This window comes from Mus pahari, chromosome 5 (assembly GCF_900095145.1).
Source record: "Mus pahari chromosome 5, PAHARI_EIJ_v1.1, whole genome shotgun sequence".
Taxonomy (NCBI): Eukaryota; Metazoa; Chordata; class Mammalia; order Rodentia; family Muridae; genus Mus; species Mus pahari.
In genome coordinates, this window is record NC_034594.1 from 164,767,375 (window position 1) to 164,790,348 (window position 22,974).

At 38.7% G+C, this 22,974-nt stretch overlaps 1 protein-coding gene across 3 annotated transcripts in view; it reads right to left on the bottom strand.

Moving 5' to 3' along the window:
* Syt14 (synaptotagmin 14) overlaps positions 1–22,974 on the bottom strand; it is a 142,277-nt gene that overhangs the window by 32,831 nt on the left and 86,472 nt on the right. The window contains exons 4-6 of one of the 3 annotated variants that reach the window (XM_029538863.1): positions 15,786–16,057; positions 12,960–13,409; positions 12,564–12,653 (exon numbers count right to left, since the gene is read on the bottom strand). In XM_029538863.1, coding sequence (XP_029394723.1) covers positions 12,621–12,653; positions 12,960–13,409; positions 15,786–16,057 — 755 coding nt within the window. In that variant the 3' untranslated portion in view covers positions 12,564–12,620. Of the gene's footprint in view, positions 1–7,041; positions 7,492–9,867; positions 10,135–12,563; positions 12,654–12,959; positions 13,410–15,785; positions 16,058–22,974 lie in introns of those variants that run through there. The other 2 variants (XM_021198403.2, XM_029538864.1) reach the window with 2 other exon arrangements.

A 22,974-nucleotide genomic window follows, 5' to 3' on the forward strand; every position in this document is an offset into this window, starting at 1 on the left:
TTTGGGTATTTTACAAAGAAATATTTAATGGAGGAGGCAGGAGCTTATAACGTTGTAAAAGTGGAAGGGCCAGCTCTAGATGGTTCCTGCAGGAATGGCTCCAGAACCAGGAGAAACAGCCACAGGGTGCTCTGCTTCCCCAGCAGTTGCCACAATGAGATGGATGTACAATTGCTGCTGCCATGAACCAGTAGAAGATGGCACCCACCTCACTTCTCCCTTGCCAACCATGCACAAATGCCTTTAGCTGCAGAAGCCATTTAGCCTCTAGAACTCTAGGAAATCTTAGACATGTGCCTGTTCCTCAGAGTAGGAGACAAACCAGAAAGAACTAAGAAGATCTGCCACTGCCAAACAAGCTAATGGGACTTTACTTTGTGAGAGACATGGTTGTGCTCAAGCCTACTTTGCCATCTTCAAAATGAGGATAAATGCTTTGAATATGCAGCATCCTTCATAGGCATCATGTTAGGGGTGTTGGGCAAGGGTCTGGATCATGAGGACTCTGAGCTAATGAATGGATCAACTCCTTGATGGATTTTTACGATGGCTTTACTGGGAGGTGGTAAAAAGAAAGCAGGGTCTAACTGAAGGAAGTAGGTGGCTGGGGGTGGGCACTGGAAAAAATGCTCCCTGAACTTGTTTCTCTGGATGCTGGTAGCCGTGGTCGAGCAACCTCTGCAGCATGCTCTTGTTTCATATCCCAGGCCCAAACAATGGAGCCAGCCGACTCTGCCAAAATCTCTGCAACCATATTCAAAGCAAGTTCTTCAGTTGTTTTCTCAGGTTTTGTCACTGCAACAGAACTTGAACAGACCAAACAGAGTTGCGCTGAGGACTTACAGGGGCTATACATATAAACACATAAGAAGTAAGTTTCTCTTGCAATGTTGATGCTTTGGTTTTAGTATGGGAAGTCTGACACCCTTCTGACCCTCATTTGTTTTGCTACCTAGGATCTTTTAGGATTTTCTTAACGCTTAGGCCCTGGTAATAAATCTCTCTTTCAAGTTGTCTTTAACCTTATATAGCATAAAAATGAAGAGAGTGTGTATGTGCTTTGTAAGTCACAATACTATCACTTCAACGACAAGTAAAGGAAGAAGAAATGCCACCATTCAGCTGCTGTAGTAAACCAGTTGTTAATTTCATTGTTGCTTTGGCTAACATATTTGATTTGTATCAAGACTTTGCATGTAGTTTTCACTGTTTCAAGTCCACCGGTGTTCACATGAACTGTGGTGACAGGCCAGAACTGGGTTATTGAGGAAAGGCTTGGTTATAACACCTACTGGTTAAATAACATTAAAAAGAGAATATCCTAAGAGAGTACATTTTCATGTTATATAAGTCTAAATCTACTTAAAAACTCCTGATAAGCAAGTGACATGGAATATTAACCCTCAGACGACACTGATCCCTTAGAGTGAAGTAAACAAAGGTCCAGACTATAGAAACATAAAGATACAGCTTTTCTAAACATATTAAATACTTGGTTATATGATATCAGGTAATCCTATAATAAAAAAAATTCTGGGACTAAGAAAAAATAAAATAATAACCACTACATTTGCAAAGACCTGAAACACCAGAAAATATTAATAAGTATTAATATTAATAGGTATAATAAATCTGCATTAAAATGTTAGAATTATTGAAACTAAATAAGGACGCTGTTTAATCACAAGACAGCAACTCCTATTTACAGTCACTGTGAAGGTTCCATACTCACTGTTTGCCACAATTAGCACCATCCCAACTTTGCAGAGTGCCCAGAACAGGTGGCACTCCCATCCTGACTGACAAGGAGGTAAGCGTGACTAGCCTTTCTACTACAGACCTCACACCTGTGAATGTGCATTTTCCTTCCATAGACCCAAGGATGGAGTAAAGGCATGAGAGGACTTGCAGGAACATATACACGTCCAATGACAGAAATTTAAATCTTATTAAAACAAACAGGAAATTAAAGGCTAATTTGTTATCTACATTAGTTCTATGAACACAATTATTCTTTTCCCGGAATAGAATTAAATTTATTAAGTTATTAATATTATTAACTATATTATATTAATATTACCTTCAAACAGGTATTTTCTGAGATTACTACCAGTCTCTATGGGATCCATAGCATGGAGAAGACAGGGAATAAACACCTGCCAAAACTTTCCTTTACTTCTAACCTTCAAAAATGAGACTTTCCTTTGTCACAGGCTTGCATTCAGTACTGCCCTGGCTCACACTGTATTACAGAAACAAACATCAAACATAAATCTAGAACTCAATGCCTTTCTCCTAACACAAATGACCTAGGGAAAGTGAGTATTATGGGGTGTCCTAAGAAGGTGGAGTGCCTCGGGCTTTAGAAAGCTGAAAGGCATGGAGGCTAGAGAACAGTCTAAGTCCACTGCAAAAAAGATGGCAGCGTAAGCGCTTATGCTTCACCCTGCTTCTGGCTCACTTTCCATCAAGGCTGACAACCTGAATGTGATCCCCAGGACCCACGTGGTGAAAGGAGAGAATCAGGTCCTGAAACCACCCTCTGACCACCACACATCTACTGTGGCACACACTTCCACCTCACCTACCCACTCACGTACACACAACTAAATACACAGTAAAACAGCTTACCCCTTTCTGTTCTCACTTAACTTCGTTCACTGTTAATAGAATCAGAATATCAGAGAAAAACACAACTTAAAGGTCACTGGTCTAAATCCTTTTATGGTCATCAGAAACTTGATGCTCAAAATATTTTAAAATTTACACAGCTGGATGAGATGGAGCTCGTGTCTTTGAACTTTCAGCACCTTTCCTATGTGCACTGGTCAATGAGGTATACACAGGCTACAGTCACATTCAGTGCTGTTTTAATCTTAGCAGTAGCAAACACTGGATTTTCAGAGTCCTCAAAAAGTCATTTTCGTGTGTTCTCACTCAGTAAGTTTCTGAAAAACTATCCATGAAACTAATTATATGTGAATTGTGTTATTATCTATGAAATGAACTGCAAATTTTAAACATATTTTAAACGTAATTTGTAATTTTGGGTTTTGGATTAAAACTTCCTTGATGAAAGGTTAATATCCTTGCAATAATAACAATAAGCAATCACTAAAAAGCTCCCAGGGTGAATGACTAAGTAGGGAAGTAATCTTTTTCTCATGAATGTAGCTCATAAACATGTCATACAGAATCAAAGAGAAGCTCTCTCAAGTATACTTTGGTAATAAAAATTCTCCATTCAGCTTATATTAAAAGTTAAGCAAAGAGAACATTAGTAGTATGGCACATACAGAAAATACATGAGTTCTACTGATATTACATTTTTACATTCAGTATAATAGTATTATAAAGAAGCCTCAAAACTGTAGTATGCTGAGTTCTAAGATTCTAAAGGATGTGGAGGGCAAAGCAAGGCTAAAGGATAATGCGATACGACTACTAAACATGAAGGCACACGGATCCCTAGGGACAGTTTCTAAGAGCAGAAGACAGACAGCTTTCGGTTGATTTAAGCAGCTTGTTTCAGAAGCTACTTACCTGACACTTTCTCTTCCAGGCACTTACTGGACTGCCTGGCAAAAAATATTACACAATCCAGGACTACAGACTAACACAAGCAATGTAGGAACCACTTAGTCTGACCAACAGAGCAAACTGTAGTATTGTCTGGGTAGTTTTCTCAGCCTTCCTAATGCTGTGACCCCATAATACAACTTCCTCATTTCGTGGTGACCCCCAGCCATAAAATTATTTTGTTGCTACTTTATAACTGTAATTTTGCTAATGTTATGAACTGTAATGTAAATATCGGATACGTAGGATATCCTAATAGGTGACCCCTGTGAAAGGATCAATTCAGAAAGAGGTCATGACCCACAGGTTGAGAACCACTGCTCTCTGGCAAATACAACTAATATGGATCTGGGAACGGATGACATTCTCAAAGAAATACAAAACATACTTCTTGATGCCAGCCTTTTTCTTCTAGCTTAACTCAGTTATTATTGTATAGGAGCCTATTCTCCATGGAAAACTACTACTCCCCCAGACAAGATAGTGAAAAAAATTTAAAAACCGGAATAATAATGACAGAATATTTCATTTTATAAAAACATATTCCTTCAAACACTGAGTGTTCCTTCTTTTTTCCTCTTATAAAGCACTCTCACTTAAAACAGCATTTACACAGTGAAGTACAACTCAACTGTAAAGAAAAATGAAATTATTTAATTATAAATGCATAGAACTGGAAAAAAAAAACTATACTAAATAAGGTCACCCAAGCTGAGAAAGGCAAACACTGTGTGTTCTCCCTCAAATGTGGATTCAACTTCACATCTTCTGTTTTGTGTGTATAACTTAAGAACTCAAGTGGAAGCAAGAAACTAGGAAGGAGTCTGTTGGGTGCTTTAAGCAAAGGAGGTAGTAGATTGTAAGTAATACAAAAGTAGAGAGGCAGAATACTGTAGGTGGAAAGGTTTAAGCAGGGAGGGGCGTGGGAATATAGGGGAAAACAGGAGAGAGAGGGGATGAATCCCCCCAAAATATATGCAAACCCACATGGAAACCTACCATCTCACAATATAATGATAATGATAATAATAATAATAATAATAATATAATTTAATGGGATGATGTGAGATGAAAGGAGAAGGGGGACTGGGGTTAAAAGATTAAGTGAGGATCACAGGAGGAGGAAGAAGAAGAGGAAGAAGAGGAAGAGGAGGAGGAAGAAGAGGAGGGAGAAGTGTGTGCATTCAATGGTCTTTCCCAGCACTGGACCATGTATGCTGCAATTTGGACGTTGCAGGCAAGATATGCCCATTGATGCAATAGTGACATGAAGGCCTGAATAAGAACGGTCCCCATAGGCCCTTATATTTGAATGCTTCGGCCATCAGGAAGTGGCACTGCTTGAGAAGGATTAGTGGGTGTGGCCTTGTTGGAGTAGGTGTGGCCTCATTGGAGGAAGTATGTTACTGGGGATGGGATTTAAGGTTTTAAAAGCCCATGAAAGGCCCAGTCTCTCCACTGCCTGAGGATCAAGAGATAGAACTTTCAGCTACTTTTTCAGCACCTTGTCTGCTTGTGTACTGCTATGTTCCCCATGATGATGATGATGGACTAAATCTCTGAAACAGTAGCAAGCCCTATTTAAATTCTTAATCTTGTTAGAGTTGTGTTGGTAATAGTATTTCTTCCCAGTAACAATGACCAAGATGGGGATAAATAATCACTTTATGATTGGACAATTGACAATAATCACTTTCTGATTGGACAAGCACTTTCTGCTCCACAAGGGAGAATTTCATGCCTGGAATTTCATACTGTAATCCTGGACAAAATCTCAGGTCTGGGGAGGACAAAGGCCCTTGGTGCTCTCAACATTGGCTACAGAAGCTTCTTTTTTCAGTGGGTGGTAGTCAAGGGGGAAGCACAACTGGTCAGAGTGCTGAGAATGATAAAGACTTGAGTGCTCAGATTCAAATGGGACATCTGTAACAATGCCTTTTCACCAAGGCTCAGGCAGCATCACTGAAGAGGAGGCAGAAGCACTGTAAGAGCTAAAGGATGGGAAGAGTTCCTCCTGGACCAGTGTGACTCTGCATCACACATTCATAGTAGCTGTCATCTCCCGTACAAGATCAAACCGGCCAAAATTCTGGCATAGATAGGGCAGATCATTGCTCTCCAAGCCTCACCCCTTACTGAGGAGCTATTGGCAGTTGATAGTTTCTGGGAGAGAGAGAGAGAGAGAGAGAGAGAGAGAGAGAGAGAGAGAGAGAGAGAGGAAGAATCACTCTGCTTTTGAGGATATGGTCAGCAGTAGGAGTCCCATGCTCCAGTGGATGGCCCCTGCACATTCAGGTAACACTAACTGGATTTAGTGGGTTATAAAAAGATGCAGTTGGGGTGGGTAGACAAAGGAAGAATTGGGGGAAATATGATCATATTTTATAGTACACATATATGAAAACTTCAACAATAAAAAATATTTTAAAAAATTTCCCCCAAATTTCTTATTCTGAAAAACTTAAATTTGTTAATTCTATTAATAAAACTGAACCCCAAAGACATAGAACACCTACCACCATCTCTTCCTTATAAAGATCCTGCAAGGACCTGTTTAAAGTAACCTGGCTGTACCATGAATGGAAGCCTGCAGGTTCAAACGCCGCCTAGCATGATGCAATGTGCTACAGCCCAGGCCTTAGGCTAAAACAGTCAAAGCTTAGAAACAACCATGAAATATCAGGCCTCTAACTTAAAATTTAAATGTATTCTAAAATCCGCATATTTACATTATAAAATGTTTCTTATCCAACATGACACAGAAAGAAATATAAGTCATAATTTACACTTACCCAAATCACAGATTTTCTCATACTGAAATAACTTTGTGACATAATGCATCTCCCTGGTTTAAATAAACAACACAGCCATTACTCTCCTGAAATCTGTAATGCCTTGTGGGAATTTTGTTAAAAATATAGAGGTAATGTGTGATTATAATATGGAAGAAATTAAAAAGCTTGAGGTCATAATTTTTCACTGAAAAAACACTTTAGTCTTTTCTCAAAAAGGATGTAAAGTGTAACAAAGACTTTTTCTCTATTTTTACTTTTAAAATAATTTTGTGGCAGTTCTAAAAAATAATTTTGTTTTGGGCAGTAGTACACACTCTATAAAAATTGGTTAGAAAGCTCCTTCTGTGTCCTCTGGTTTAACCTGTAAAGAAAAGGGTAACTTCTTTAGTGAGTCTGGACAATGCATAACCAACCATTTAATGCACTCAACAGCAGCAAATGCACAAGACTCGCATGAGAACTTAGAAGGGAAAAGGAAACACATAAAGGAAACCATGATCATCTTGAAGGGCAACTCTCATAGAACAGACGGCCGCAGGTTAATGCATCTGGTTACTAGGCAGATGATATGCTGCGGAAGCAGGGGGGTGATCACAGACTTCTCTTGTAGCACGTGCTCATGTGCCATGAACAGAAACTGTATCCAGGTCATTCAGGAGATACTCACAGAAGGATTGTATGAAGGTTCCAGTATCACCGGTAACGACATTTTCCCTTGAAGATTCAACTTTGTTAAATAAAAAATCTTTTCCCCCACAATCTTTTCTTTCTTCATGCGATGGACACCATATAGTCTAAACCTAACTGCATAGTTTCCAATCATCTCGGATTCAACGTGGTTAAATTTGAATGTTTCTGTGAAGACAGGGCATGGTCCTCTCTGGATGCTGGTTTTGGCTCTCTGTTTTTTTATAGGTAGAAGAACAAGGTGTACCTGCCACGAGTTGCCACCTGTCCTGTTATATGTTGGAATGTCTGTGACAGCTGTCACTGTTACCAGAAGCTTCTGTCTTTCAGAGTCATAGTCGAAAGTCACATCCAATGTGCCATACTTAGCTTCTGGCTCTGGATCAAAAGGTTTAGGAAGCTGTGAGGAGGATCCTTGAGCTGACACGTCCTAAGAAAAGCAAATTTAAACATTTTTAGTTTTTACCTCTATTACTTAATCTAGTATGCAAATAAATGCCAATTTCTTTTAGAATATGACATAAAAATAATTTTCATTTGCTATCATGAAGAAAGTGAACTACAGGCAAAAGTTACCTTACAGGGCAGAGAAACTTAAGTGGTAAAATACTTCACAATGAAGAGATCTTGTGAGTGTAATATTCACTATCAGTTTTGAGAGAACTGGATGTGTGTCTGTATAGATTAGAGTTTAATGTGCATATTAGTGTCATAGTCTCTGTTCCTGAGGGAGGGGTCTGCAGAGAAAAGCAAAGTTCAGTGCGACAGAAAAATATGGCTCCATTTTCAGGCATGTCTAAGATGCTTTCATCTAAAATAAAATATACACAATAAGACTTTAAAGTCAGTGGAAATAGGAAACTGAATAGAAATGAAAAGGGCTCAAGACAGTGTACATCCAGTCACACTTCATACCATAGATCGTGTTTATCTCAGTTTTCAACTAGAATTCAAAACAATTGTATTCTTCTCACATTAATTGCCAATGACATGGTGAAATACACATTTCAAAATCTGAAGAAAGGCTAAGACTGCACATGTTAATTATGACTTGGTCAGAAACTAAGACCATTTTACCAGCAATTGTCTCAAATTCCTGCTAGTCTAACCACCTGTGATATCTGGGGAATCTTATCTAGTTACTGACCCATTTTAAACCAGGTCTCTGACCTTTCAAGTATGTGACCCTTCAAGTATTTAATAAAATATATGAGATTTTCATTTAGAAATTTAGATTATTGTTAGAATGTTCCAAAGCTTTCTAACCTTGGATACACTCAGAGAGCACACTACCACCCAGAGCCCTCTTGGGTACGCTTATTGTACGGCTTAGCAGATGGAGGCACACAGAGCTCCTATGGGGAACACTTAGATTAACCTTGCAGTGGAAGTGCTTGCCTTCCATTCTCTTTCAACAAGTAGGCACACAGGTAGTGTGTGGGGTCAGTTTCAACTAAAAGGACAAGGACAGTGCTCTAGGGAATGGTAGGTTCACATAAGGAGCTGGGCCCTGAATGAGGTCAATATGTAAAGCATTGCTTAACTGGAATGTTAGTGAAAGAGAAACAAGCTTCTCTGTTTTTTCAGTCAACTCTACACTATGTACTAAGCCCAATTTCTGCTCCCCTCCTCTTCCTCCTCTTCCGTTTTCAAAAGGCTCTTCTTTAAGCCAGATACAACAAAAAGATAGGAGTCTCTGACACTGTACGTCTTATGCAGTCCTTGGTATTATATATAGAAAACAAGAACAAACCTTTATAAGATACTCTTTAAATCGTCTTGTACATATAAGCTATATGTTTGGTGTATGTTGTATGTGTTTGTCATAGGCTGTATGTCTTTGCTATATGCTGTATATGTATATTTAATGTTGTATGTGTTTGGTGTATGGACATGTATTTGGGGATACACTAACACATATGCAGAGGCAGGAAACTGATGGCACTGTGGCACATGAAGCTTAACAACCTCACTTTCTTCTAGGTCAGATACTGTATGTCAATTCTAAAGATACTAGAAACTTTAAAGTGCTTTTGAAATTGTTGGAGAAAACCCCAAACTGGAGAAGTTCCGTCCAGAGCTTAATTATTCTGTGTATTAGAAAACTACCTTCATTATTTAGACAGCAGATACAAAATTACCAGCACAGATCACATCACTGTGATAATGTTGGCTGGGGTTAAAGCTGTTCAAGCTTGCAAAATGTAACCCTTGTAAAAGAAAGCAAATCCTTCAGTGAGTTTCTACATTTGAAGCTTTGGGTTACCTTAGTCTTCATCCTAAGAATAAGACAAATTCTTTTTGGATTACAAAAAGCCTTTTGAAACCACAATTATTTTGTTGCCACTTTTACATTCTTCATTCCAGAAAAGAAACAAAAAACAGCCAGCTACACTAAAATTAGGAAACTATGAAATTTCACCAGTAAAGCTAACCAGCATGTGTTCCTTTTATACGCTATGAAATGAAAATACAGTAAGGTTAATTTGAAAGAAATGTGGAACACTCAATAATCCCTTAACAGTAAAAGGTTCAAAATAAAACGCTCAAAACTCAACATGAACAAACAGGAAAATAATTCCAGAATTTTCTATATAAAATATTTAAGAAACAACAGCGATCCCTGGCCACCCATCTCTAGGGCAGGATGTAGAATACAGGCTGTAATAGCATCTTAAGTTTGTTAGATAAGGTATGAGAAGCTACAAGGGATGAGACACCGTAAGACTGGCACCATCATGGGAAAGCACATGGGAAAGCTCTTAACCTCAGAGCTCTCCTTGGCAACCATGGGGCTTCTGCTTACTTCAGGGCTAAGGACTGCTGTGCTGTCGCTAGGTACATCATCTTCATATCCTTTATTGTGATAGCTCTCAGCCTCGTGACCTGTGCTTCCTTCACTGGGGCACTTGTTGAAAGAACACCTTGGGCTGTTGCTGCAGTGGGAAATTTCACACTTGGCATCCCCAACTTCGGAGGGTGTGCATGAGAGGTGAGGAGAACCGCTGTCATCTTGGTAAGGTGGTGGCTGCAGCTCATCCAATGGAGGTGTCCTCCTCATTCTCTGAATGCAGTTTCCTGACAAGGACAAGAGTGGTCATTGTTTCTAATCAGTTTCAGTCCAAGTAATTGTAAACAGCTTTAAAATGTGAAGTAAACACTCAATAGCAAAAACAGTCAAAATTCCTAAATGAGTTTTCTCTTTCCTTAGTCCAGGCACAGACTCCCTCCTCAGCTTTCCACTCTCCTCTCATCCAATAAGATCAGGAAAAATAAAAACCATATATTGTTATGAACCATACAAAGAAACCTGATCAGAACTGTCTTTTGACTGAGTCTCTCTCCTCAAGCATCCCCAATGCCGTGTGGAATTCATAAGTTCCCTTGTAGTTGATGGCCTCTTGAGGGCTCATAAAAGCATGGTGACCAAAACAAATGAACTCCATGACTTTCTCAGTTATGGGGATAAATTCTAATCAGCATTCAACTTAGCATTTTTCCACATCTACTTGGTTTTAGAACCATAAATAAACCATGTTCAGTCCCTGCCTAAGTCCTGCTCACCCTGGTCCACAGGATGAACCACCACTTCCAGGAGTGATATGTAGCTGAATTTTCTCCCTCACTTAAATTGTCTTATAATTTTTTTGCTTTAATAATCTGCCTCCATCTTCAATTAAGACTAAATATAACTATGAAAATGGGTAATGGGTTGACATGTATTATATGATCTAATAAACATAGTTTAAAAATATGACCATTTTTCCATTTTCTTTCTAAGAAATTAAACCCTCTTAATTCTTATCTACCTTTAAAATAATGGTTATTGAACACTCCAAAATTTATTAAGTCTAGATATGCATACAATGTCACCAATACACACAAATGAGATAGGAGAGCTAGGAAACTGTATAGGGCTGTAGTTATACTGGTATCAGTATACAATTTAAGCAGATAAGGTTATGTAGATAGATCCAGAATTCAGTGTTGAATATTAAAGTTAAACAATGCTCCTACAAAAGGTAGCTTAAATAAAACTGCTATAAAGGTCAGTTCAAATAATATAGCTCCTCCTTAAAATTGACATAAAAATTAAAGCCCCCATTTAAAAAATACCAACATCCTCATTCAAATAAAAAATAATAATTATTCCTGAGTCATGAATTTACATAGTTGATCAAAAGCCCCAATTTTAAATAAAAGAATCTTACCTACTGAGGCTAGTACACTAACTTCAAAATGTTATCAAAACAATGCAGTTGAAGCCAAACTAGAGAGGACCTCTAGTAACCACAATCATGTGGCAGCCAAGACAGCATGAGCCAAGTGGCTTTACCCAGCGGCATGGTACAGCCCACACAGTGAGCCCTGCCCTCCTAGCAGTATCCCTGTGGCATCTGCCAATGAGCTCAAGTGGAAACTTTCAGCCTGAGTGCCGAAATGTTTGGTTTTCCTGATAAAAGAAGGGACACTCAAGCAGCATCTCCTTTCTCCTGCTTGAGGTTCAGTAACCACCTTGTGACTGAGAAGTGACAAGCATGAGAAAGAGCTCTGAGGAGAAGCAAAACCCAAAACCAACCAACCAAAAAAAAAAAANTAGAGAGAGAGAGAGAGAGAGAGAGAGAGAGAGAGAGAGAGAGAGAGAGAGAGAGAGGAAGAATCACTCTGCTTTTGAGGATATGGTCAGCAGTAGGAGTCCCATGCTCCAGTGGATGGCCCCTGCACATTCAGGTAACACTAACTGGATTTAGTGGGTTATAAAAAGATGCAGTTGGGGTGGGTAGACAAAGGAAGAATTGGGGGAAATATGATCATATTTTATAGTACACATATATGAAAACTTCAACAATAAAAAATATTTTAAAAAATTTCCCCCAAATTTCTTATTCTGAAAAACTTAAATTTGTTAATTCTATTAATAAAACTGAACCCCAAAGACATAGAACACCTACCACCATCTCTTCCTTATAAAGATCCTGCAAGGACCTGTTTAAAGTAACCTGGCTGTACCATGAATGGAAGCCTGCAGGTTCAAACGCCGCCTAGCATGATGCAATGTGCTACAGCCCAGGCCTTAGGCTAAAACAGTCAAAGCTTAGAAACAACCATGAAATATCAGGCCTCTAACTTAAAATTTAAATGTATTCTAAAATCCGCATATTTACATTATAAAATGTTTCTTATCCAACATGACACAGAAAGAAATATAAGTCATAATTTACACTTACCCAAATCACAGATTTTCTCATACTGAAATAACTTTGTGACATAATGCATCTCCCTGGTTTAAATAAACAACACAGCCATTACTCTCCTGAAATCTGTAATGCCTTGTGGGAATTTTGTTAAAAATATAGAGGTAATGTGTGATTATAATATGGAAGAAATTAAAAAGCTTGAGGTCATAATTTTTCACTGAAAAAACACTTTAGTCTTTTCTCAAAAAGGATGTAAAGTGTAACAAAGACTTTTTCTCTATTTTTACTTTTAAAATAATTTTGTGGCAGTTCTAAAAAATAATTTTGTTTTGGGCAGTAGTACACACTCTATAAAAATTGGTTAGAAAGCTCCTTCTGTGTCCTCTGGTTTAACCTGTAAAGAAAAGGGTAACTTCTTTAGTGAGTCTGGACAATGCATAACCAACCATTTAATGCACTCAACAGCAGCAAATGCACAAGACTCGCATGAGAACTTAGAAGGGAAAAGGAAACACATAAAGGAAACCATGATCATCTTGAAGGGCAACTCTCATAGAACAGACGGCCGCAGGTTAATGCATCTGGTTACTAGGCAGATGATATGCTGCGGAAGCAGGGGGGTGATCACAGACTTCTCTTGTAGCACGTGCTCATGTGCCATGAACAGAAACTGTATCCAGGTCATTCAGGAGATACTCACAGAAGGATTGTATGAAGGTTCCAGTATCACCGGTAACGACATTTTCCCTTGAAGATTCAACTTTGTTAAATAAAAAATCTTTTCCCCCACAATCTTTTCTTTCTTCATGCGATGGACACCATATAGTCTAAACCTAACTGCATAGTTTCCAATCATCTCGGATTCAACGTGGTTAAATTTGAATGTTTCTGTGAAGACAGGGCATGGTCCTCTCTGGATGCTGGTTTTGGCTCTCTGTTTTTTTATAGGTAGAAGAACAAGGTGTACCTGCCACGAGTTGCCACCTGTCCTGTTATATGTTGGAATGTCTGTGACAGCTGTCACTGTTACCAGAAGCTTCTGTCTTTCAGAGTCATAGTCGAAAGTCACATCCAATGTGCCATACTTAGCTTCTGGCTCTGGATCAAAAGGTTTAGGAAGCTGTGAGGAGGATCCTTGAGCTGACACGTCCTAAGAAAAGCAAATTTAAACATTTTTAGTTTTTACCTCTATTACTTAATCTAGTATGCAAATAAATGCCAATTTCTTTTAGAATATGACATAAAAATAATTTTCATTTGCTATCATGAAGAAAGTGAACTACAGGCAAAAGTTACCTTACAGGGCAGAGAAACTTAAGTGGTAAAATACTTCACAATGAAGAGATCTTGTGAGTGTAATATTCACTATCAGTTTTGAGAGAACTGGATGTGTGTCTGTATAGATTAGAGTTTAATGTGCATATTAGTGTCATAGTCTCTGTTCCTGAGGGAGGGGTCTGCAGAGAAAAGCAAAGTTCAGTGCGACAGAAAAATATGGCTCCATTTTCAGGCATGTCTAAGATGCTTTCATCTAAAATAAAATATACACAATAAGACTTTAAAGTCAGTGGAAATAGGAAACTGAATAGAAATGAAAAGGGCTCAAGACAGTGTACATCCAGTCACACTTCATACCATAGATCGTGTTTATCTCAGTTTTCAACTAGAATTCAAAACAATTGTATTCTTCTCACATTAATTGCCAATGACATGGTGAAATACACATTTCAAAATCTGAAGAAAGGCTAAGACTGCACATGTTAATTATGACTTGGTCAGAAACTAAGACCATTTTACCAGCAATTGTCTCAAATTCCTGCTAGTCTAACCACCTGTGATATCTGGGGAATCTTATCTAGTTACTGACCCATTTTAAACCAGGTCTCTGACCTTTCAAGTATGTGACCCTTCAAGTATTTAATAAAATATATGAGATTTTCATTTAGAAATTTAGATTATTGTTAGAATGTTCCAAAGCTTTCTAACCTTGGATACACTCAGAGAGCACACTACCACCCAGAGCCCTCTTGGGTACGCTTATTGTACGGCTTAGCAGATGGAGGCACACAGAGCTCCTATGGGGAACACTTAGATTAACCTTGCAGTGGAAGTGCTTGCCTTCCATTCTCTTTCAACAAGTAGGCACACAGGTAGTGTGTGGGGTCAGTTTCAACTAAAAGGACAAGGACAGTGCTCTAGGGAATGGTAGGTTCACATAAGGAGCTGGGCCCTGAATGAGGTCAATATGTAAAGCATTGCTTAACTGGAATGTTAGTGAAAGAGAAACAAGCTTCTCTGTTTTTTCAGTCAACTCTACACTATGTACTAAGCCCAATTTCTGCTCCCCTCCTCTTCCTCCTCTTCCGTTTTCAAAAGGCTCTTCTTTAAGCCAGATACAACAAAAAGATAGGAGTCTCTGACACTGTACGTCTTATGCAGTCCTTGGTATTATATATAGAAAACAAGAACAAACCTTTATAAGATACTCTTTAAATCGTCTTGTACATATAAGCTATATGTTTGGTGTATGTTGTATGTGTTTGTCATAGGCTGTATGTCTTTGCTATATGCTGTATATGTATATTTAATGTTGTATGTGTTTGGTGTATGGACATGTATTTGGGGATACACTAACACATATGCAGAGGCAGGAAACTGATGGCACTGTGGCACATGAAGCTTAACAACCTCACTTTCTTCTAGGTCAGATACTGTATGTCAATTCTAAAGATACTAGAAACTTTAAAGTGCTTTTGAAATTGTTGGAGAAAACCCCAAACTGGAGAAGTTCCGTCCAGAGCTTAATTATTCTGTGTATTAGAAAACTACCTTCATTATTTAGACAGCAGATACAAAATTACCAGCACAGATCACATCACTGTGATAATGTTGGCTGGGGTTAAAGCTGTTCAAGCTTGCAAAATGTAACCCTTGTAAAAGAAAGCAAATCCTTCAGTGAGTTTCTACATTTGAAGCTTTGGGTTACCTTAGTCTTCATCCTAAGAATAAGACAAATTCTTTTTGGATTACAAAAAGCCTTTTGAAACCACAATTATTTTGTTGCCACTTTTACATTCTTCATTCCAGAAAAGAAACAAAAAACAGCCAGCTACACTAAAATTAGGAAACTATGAAATTTCACCAGTAAAGCTAACCAGCATGTGTTCCTTTTATACGCTATGAAATGAAAATACAGTAAGGTTAATTTGAAAGAAATGTGGAACACTCAATAATCCCTTAACAGTAAAAGGTTCAAAATAAAACGCTCAAAACTCAACATGAACAAACAGGAAAATAATTCCAGAATTTTCTATATAAAATATTTAAGAAACAACAGCGATCCCTGGCCACCCATCTCTAGGGCAGGATGTAGAATACAGGCTGTAATAGCATCTTAAGTTTGTTAGATAAGGTATGAGAAGCTACAAGGGATGAGACACCGTAAGACTGGCACCATCATGGGAAAGCACATGGGAAAGCTCTTAACCTCAGAGCTCTCCTTGGCAACCATGGGGCTTCTGCTTACTTCAGGGCTAAGGACTGCTGTGCTGTCGCTAGGTACATCATCTTCATATCCTTTATTGTGATAGCTCTCAGCCTCGTGACCTGTGCTTCCTTCACTGGGGCACTTGTTGAAAGAACACCTTGGGCTGTTGCTGCAGTGGGAAATTTCACACTTGGCATCCCCAACTTCGGAGGGTGTGCATGAGAGGTGAGGAGAACCGCTGTCATCTTGGTAAGGTGGTGGCTGCAGCTCATCCAATGGAGGTGTCCTCCTCATTCTCTGAATGCAGTTTCCTGACAAGGACAAGAGTGGTCATTGTTTCTAATCAGTTTCAGTCCAAGTAATTGTAAACAGCTTTAAAATGTGAAGTAAACACTCAATAGCAAAAACAGTCAAAATTCCTAAATGAGTTTTCTCTTTCCTTAGTCCAGGCACAGACTCCCTCCTCAGCTTTCCACTCTCCTCTCATCCAATAAGATCAGGAAAAATAAAAACCATATATTGTTATGAACCATACAAAGAAACCTGATCAGAACTGTCTTTTGACTGAGTCTCTCTCCTCAAGCATCCCCAATGCCGTGTGGAATTCATAAGTTCCCTTGTAGTTGATGGCCTCTTGAGGGCTCATAAAAGCATGGTGACCAAAACAAATGAACTCCATGACTTTCTCAGTTATGGGGATAAATTCTAATCAGCATTCAACTTAGCATTTTTCCACATCTACTTGGTTTTAGAACCATAAATAAACCATGTTCAGTCCCTGCCTAAGTCCTGCTCACCCTGGTCCACAGGATGAACCACCACTTCCAGGAGTGATATGTAGCTGAATTTTCTCCCTCACTTAAATTGTCTTATAATTTTTTTGCTTTAATAATCTGCCTCCATCTTCAATTAAGACTAAATATAACTATGAAAATGGGTAATGGGTTGACATGTATTATATGATCTAATAAACATAGTTTAAAAATATGACCATTTTTCCATTTTCTTTCTAAGAAATTAAACCCTCTTAATTCTTATCTACCTTTAAAATAATGGTTATTGAACACTCCAAAATTTATTAAGTCTAGATATGCATACAATGTCACCAATACACACAAATGAGATAGGAGAGCTAGGAAACTGTATAGGGCTGTAGTTATACTGGTATCAGTATACAATTTAAGCAGATAAGGTTATGTAGATAGATCCAGAATTCAGTGTTGAATATTAAAGTTAAACAATGCTCCTACAAAAGGTAGCTTAAATAAAACTGCTATAAAGGTCAGTTCAAATAATATAGCTCCTCCTTAAAATTGACATAAAAATTAAAGCCCCCATTTAAAAAATACCAACATCCTCATTCAAATAAAAAATAATAATTATTCCTGAGTCATGAATTTACATAGTTGATCAAAAGCCCCAATTTTAAATAAAAGAATCTTACCTACTGAGGCTAGTACACTAACTTCAAAATGTTATCAAAACAATGCAGTTGAAGCCAAACTAGAGAGGACCTCTAGTAACCACAATCATGTGGCAGCCAAGACAGCATGAGCCAAGTGGCTTTACCCAGCGGCATGGTACAGCCCACACAGTGAGCCCTGCCCTCCTAGCAGTATCCCTGTGGCATCTGCCAATGAGCTCAAGTGGAAACTTTCAGCCTGAGTGCCGAAATGTTTGGTTTTCCTGATAAAAGAAGGGACACTCAAGCAGCATCTCCTTTCTCCTGCTTGAGGTTCAGTAACCACCTTGTGACTGAGAAGTGACAAGCATGAGAAAGAGCTCTGAGGAGAAGCAAAACCCAAAACCAACCAACCAAAAAAAAAAAACAAAAAAAAAAAAACCACCCAGGAGAGCCCGGGTATCTGAAACATTATCCCAACCTTTGATGACTAAGGAAGACAAGTTAAAAACACCAAAGTAAACATCATAGCTTCCTTCTCTGTAGATAGCTACAGATACAGCTTCAACAGACACAATTTAACTCATTAAGCAATACTTTCTCGTCTTCTAAATATCATACTTCATCTGTCAATGAGTTAAGTTAGATAATACCTATAGACTCACTGACATATAGTCAGTCAAGAATTTTGCAGGTTTAAGTGCATATACTAGAATGTGTGGGAACATCAAGAAAACAAAACAAAAACAATAATCTGAAAATAGAAGGTATAAATTAAAAGCAGACAAATAAATTTTAAAACACGTATAGATTAGAAAGCATTAACAAAAACATTTCATTAAAAACAGAAATAAAATTGATACACTGCTAGAACAGAGTAGTTAGAAAAGAAGAACTGGTAATGTAAGTTATTAATATTAAGAATGAAAGAGGCCAGGATTTCAATCCTTGCAGGAATTCACTGGTGTGTACTGGCATCGACAGATGACCTTACCCAGGACAGTGATACAGACAAGGCTGCTCAGGGAAAGAAGAGCCCTGACCATGGTGCTGAATTGCAGAAGGAGCTTATCATCTGTAGGGTAGGTGGTGAGCACCCTCTGAAGTTCATGTTGAGGGCCATCTGTAACTGGGAGGTAAACCAAACAGATGCATGATGCCAGAGGAGAAAGCTGTGTGTGGCTTGATGGTCAAAGATCATGTTCCCAGGTAAATGTGGCCAGGTCTTTTACTGTTAGATAAAGGAGATAGAATATGGGAAGGGGAAAAAAGCCAGAGCCAACTCTGATGATTTAAATATGAACTAAAAAGAAAATACACAGTTACTGTGTTCTAGCTTACATCAACTTGACATAAACTAGAGCCATTTTGAAAGAGTAAGCATTAATTGAGAAAAATATCCCAATTAGACCGGTCTATGGGCAAGCCTGTTGAGCATCCTCTTGGAGTACTGATGTGCGGGAGAATGGCTCAGAGTGGTACCACTCCTGCACTGGTGGTCCTGGATGCTATAAGGAAGCAGGGTGAGCAAGCCAGGAAGTAGTATTCCTTCATGGCTTCCACATCAGTTCCTGTGTCCATTTCCTTCCCTGCTTGAGTTTCTGAACTGACTTCTCTGGATTATGGACTACACCATGCAGTTTTAAGATGAAATAAACCCTTTCCTCCTCCAGCTGCTTTTGGTCATGGTATTTTATCACAGCAACAGAAACACTAATTAAGGCATATACTCAGTTAACACAGTACAGATGTACATGTGTGTTCATGCGTATACACACAGCCATGCAATAAACATTCTAAGGCTTTCCAATGAGGTTTGAGAATGCCATTACCCTAGCAGCAGTGAGCCCAGCGCCCAGGGGTTGAATCTTATTCTATATTCAATATTACAAACAACCAGAACTGCCCAAAGTAATGGCCAGTTCTAGAGCTGTGCTTGGGAAAGTACAAGATGAGTGTAGGAAGGCTGTGGATGTTGAAACATCTTCAAAAGAGTGGCAAGAACACAGCAAAAGAACAAAGAGGCAGCATCAGGCAGCTGCCATCAGCCAGAGCACAGGAACAATAGAGTTTCTGAGCAGACAGTTACAGTAAATGATTACTGTTTCATCAAAGGAGAGAGGAGACTGTGAGTCCACACAGATATGAGTGAGTGATCAGAGGCTCTTTGAGGAAGAACATGGGTGCATGGCCTCTTCTTTACAGTAAAGAAGACAGTAGCACCTGCATTAATGTCCATTAGGTCAGGCTGTGTATCACCTGAGGAAACACTAGAAACACACCTCAGAAAGCAAGATACCATCACAAAATAACTAACCAGTGATTTAAAATAGGCCCAGAATGACAAAGGAAAACCACACAATCTGCTCCCAATATAAACTGTAGGCTCAGATGGCTTCCCCAGTGAACTAACTATTGGAAGACAAAACCCTACCAATCTTCCACAATATATTCCAGATAACATTAAAGGCAGATGATTGCCTAAATTATTTCATTATGTCAGCATAATGTGACACCGAGATGTTAAAAAAAAAAAAACCTCTCAAAGAAAAACAAAGTGTTAGCTAATCCATCTTGTAAAGTTAGACATAAAAATTTTCAGAATATGTGCACTGCAAAGCCAGAGCCACACAGGCAGCACTGTATCAAACCAACTTGGTTAACCTGGTAAGAACGCTGTGTTCTAAGTGAATTTAACATTTAAAATTTAACCAATCAAATTTAGTACACAAAAAATTAACAGTAAAAACTACTATGTTAACTGTAATATTAAAAAAAAGTACTTGGTAAAATTCATTACTCATTCATGATAAAATCTGAAAAATTAAGAAATTCCCTCTCTCTCCTACAGATAAGTCCTACAACAAACATCGTATTTGATGGTGAAGGGGTGAAACCTCTACCTCCGAGCTCAGGAATGACACAAGTACCTGTTATCAGTACTTCTATTCAATTACCAGAGGTCCTTTCTAGCCAGTGCAACACAAGGCAGGACCAAGAAGGTTTTTTTTTAAAAAAAAGGAATGGAAAGAAAGAAAATTGTCAGTAATTTCAGGTAACTATCATGACATAAAACATAAAACAAGAGAAAGATGGGAGAAAAGAGGAAGGACTTGTTATACTAAAGTAAGTTCAACATGGTCTCAGCATAGGAGGTTACTAAGGGAAAAGGCAACTGAATTTCTACGCACATGCAAAGGACAACTGAAAAGTAAAATCTTAAAGCGATCTCATAATTAATAACACCAGAAAATATCAAATGTCTAAAACCAAATTATATTGGTGTTATTTTTCCAATCACAGAGTTCATGTGTTCTCTCAACAACTAATGGACTCCAAAGTTCAAATTTCTCAGCAGTGGCTACACTTGTTCAGGATCGGTTAGTTACAAACAAGCAAAGCTGCTTCTCTTCAGCAAGGCATCTCAAAAGAGAAACACAGACTTGAGAATTACATGTTTAGTAAATTCTTTCACTAGTTTTGCCACTGCAAAAACTAATAGATTTGAAAAGCATTGCAAAAAATTAAAATAAAAAAGGAAAGAAGAACCATGGCAGATTATCATAACCTTAATTAGACGATTTCAACTGCAGTTGCCACTCCAGATGGAAGCTCCTTCTTGAGCAAATTAAGACAGCCCTGGCTGGCATTTGATATGCTGCGCTAGCTAGCAAGTGCTTTTCTTTCAAAACAACATGGGATAACAAAAATTAACAGGTTGTTCCACTTGGCAACACCAGAAATACCTCTACTGTCCCGCTTCAGGAAGAATTTTCTTGCTCCATGCCACCCTGCACTCCACAGAGATTCTGAAAGCATGAACACCTCACACTCATCTCTGTATATGACAGCAAAGAAGTAGAAAAGATGAGCAGAAGAGCCAAGGGACAGTGTGCCTTAAACACCTGGGTTTGGCAGAACTCACTACCAAAATTTATGAAACAATGTGCTTGTCAGTAAGTTCACAAGGTCAAAGAGATGCAATGGAGTGTTCCTCCCACAGTCAGAGAGGATTTGCTGAACCTTGTCTGTTTTCAGAGGATACACAAGCTTCGTGTTACCTTCCATTTTGAAAGTGGATTACTATATATTTGAACATACAACTCTGGCATAGTCATAAAGGAAACTAAGAATCTGCTAGCTTTGAATAGTGTTCAAAGCAGGACACATATGCCTTGATGTCTGAGAGGAGAGTGAAGTAAGTCTATATTTGACATTTGTAACCTAGACAACCAGTAGGTTATAGCACAGCAGGTATCACTAGAGAACCCTGACAGTAGAACCGCAGTGAAAGACTAGGGTTTAAAATTATCTTTTTACTTTTTGTACCTTTGAATGAATTTTACTAGAATATAGTTTGGATTATTTTTGTACGGTCTTAAAACTCTTCATTCCTTGTTTAGCTTATTCTCTTGATGGTCTGAAATAATCCCTGACTCAGACCATCCTCCACACAGAAAAAAAGTTGATAATCAGACATGTTGGCATAGCCTTTAATCCCAGCACTCAGTAGGCAGAGGCAGGTGGGTTTCCATGAGTCTGAGGCCAGCCGGATCTATATAATGAGTTCCAGGCCAGCCAGGGCTACAAAGTGTGACTTTATCTTAGAAAAGAAGAAAGGAGAAAAGAGGAAGGAGAAGCAAGGGAGGAAGAAGAGAAAGGAGGAAGAGAAAGAAGAAGAGGAGGAAGAAAACAAGCAGAAGCAGCAGTGGTGGCAGCAACAGCTAACTCTCCTTACTCAACACATGTTCTCTTTGAATGGGGAAAAATTCAACTTGCTGCCTCACCTCTGAAACAGTACAAGCTACCCTTGCCTTCAGCAAGTGCAGTGGGAAGTCCTTCTTTTGCTGAGGAAGAGCACAGGGTAAAGGATTAGTATCAGACAGAAACAAAGAAGGCAGCACCATGACTGAGTGTGCAGTACAAAGCTGACAGCATGTGCTCACTCAGGTGCGAGGTGGGGGTGTCAGCTGATCTTGTCATTAAGAGCAGGTGCAATGGGTGCTGGAACAACACTTTTTTGCACTCACAGCCCCAGCAGGAATAACTGTGACTTTCCAGCTGAGGGTAAGAAAACAACCATGGTAATGATATATATGCCAACACTAACAGAGGTAGAATGTTCTAGTATTACAGCCCTTTTTAGAGGTGACCCTGAAAGATAAGAGAAATTAAATCTTAATGATATATTCTGCAACCATCCATTTGATTTTCAACTTCAACCAGAGTAAGAATGGTTTTCATCTCTTAAGTATCTGTTATGGGTCTGGCTGAGGATAAGGACTAGGAGGAGTTTGGAGTTAAGGCTAGTCTAGAGAATAGTGTCTCCTGGAATGGCTTTAGGGCCTGAAAATATTTACATGCTCAACAACCCACACCACAAGTGTGCAGCAAATAGGAAGACTTCTAAAATTTGACCCATATAGAGCAAGGTGAAGAGAAAGTTTCTAAATTGTGTAACACCTGCATTTCCTCTATTTCTCTGCTTTGGTTTTTAATGGATAAGTGTTTTAGTGTTCAATATTCTATTGATCCAGAAATAGCACCTAAGGATTTCAACAACTGAATTCAACATGACCCTTCTTCCACTCCAATACATAACCTGGGCATGTCATCCTCAGTCAAAAGCATCTCCTGGGGATCATCACCATGTTCTCCTCAGGGTCTAATTCAAACTTCCATATGCTTCAGCATCAGGATTACAGAATTCATCTTGATTGCTTGCTGTGTGCCACAAAAGCACTTTGAAGAAGGCATTCAGTGACCAAGTGCAGGTTAATACATTTCGCTAGTTCATCATGTCCACAGGCTAAGGTCACATATTCA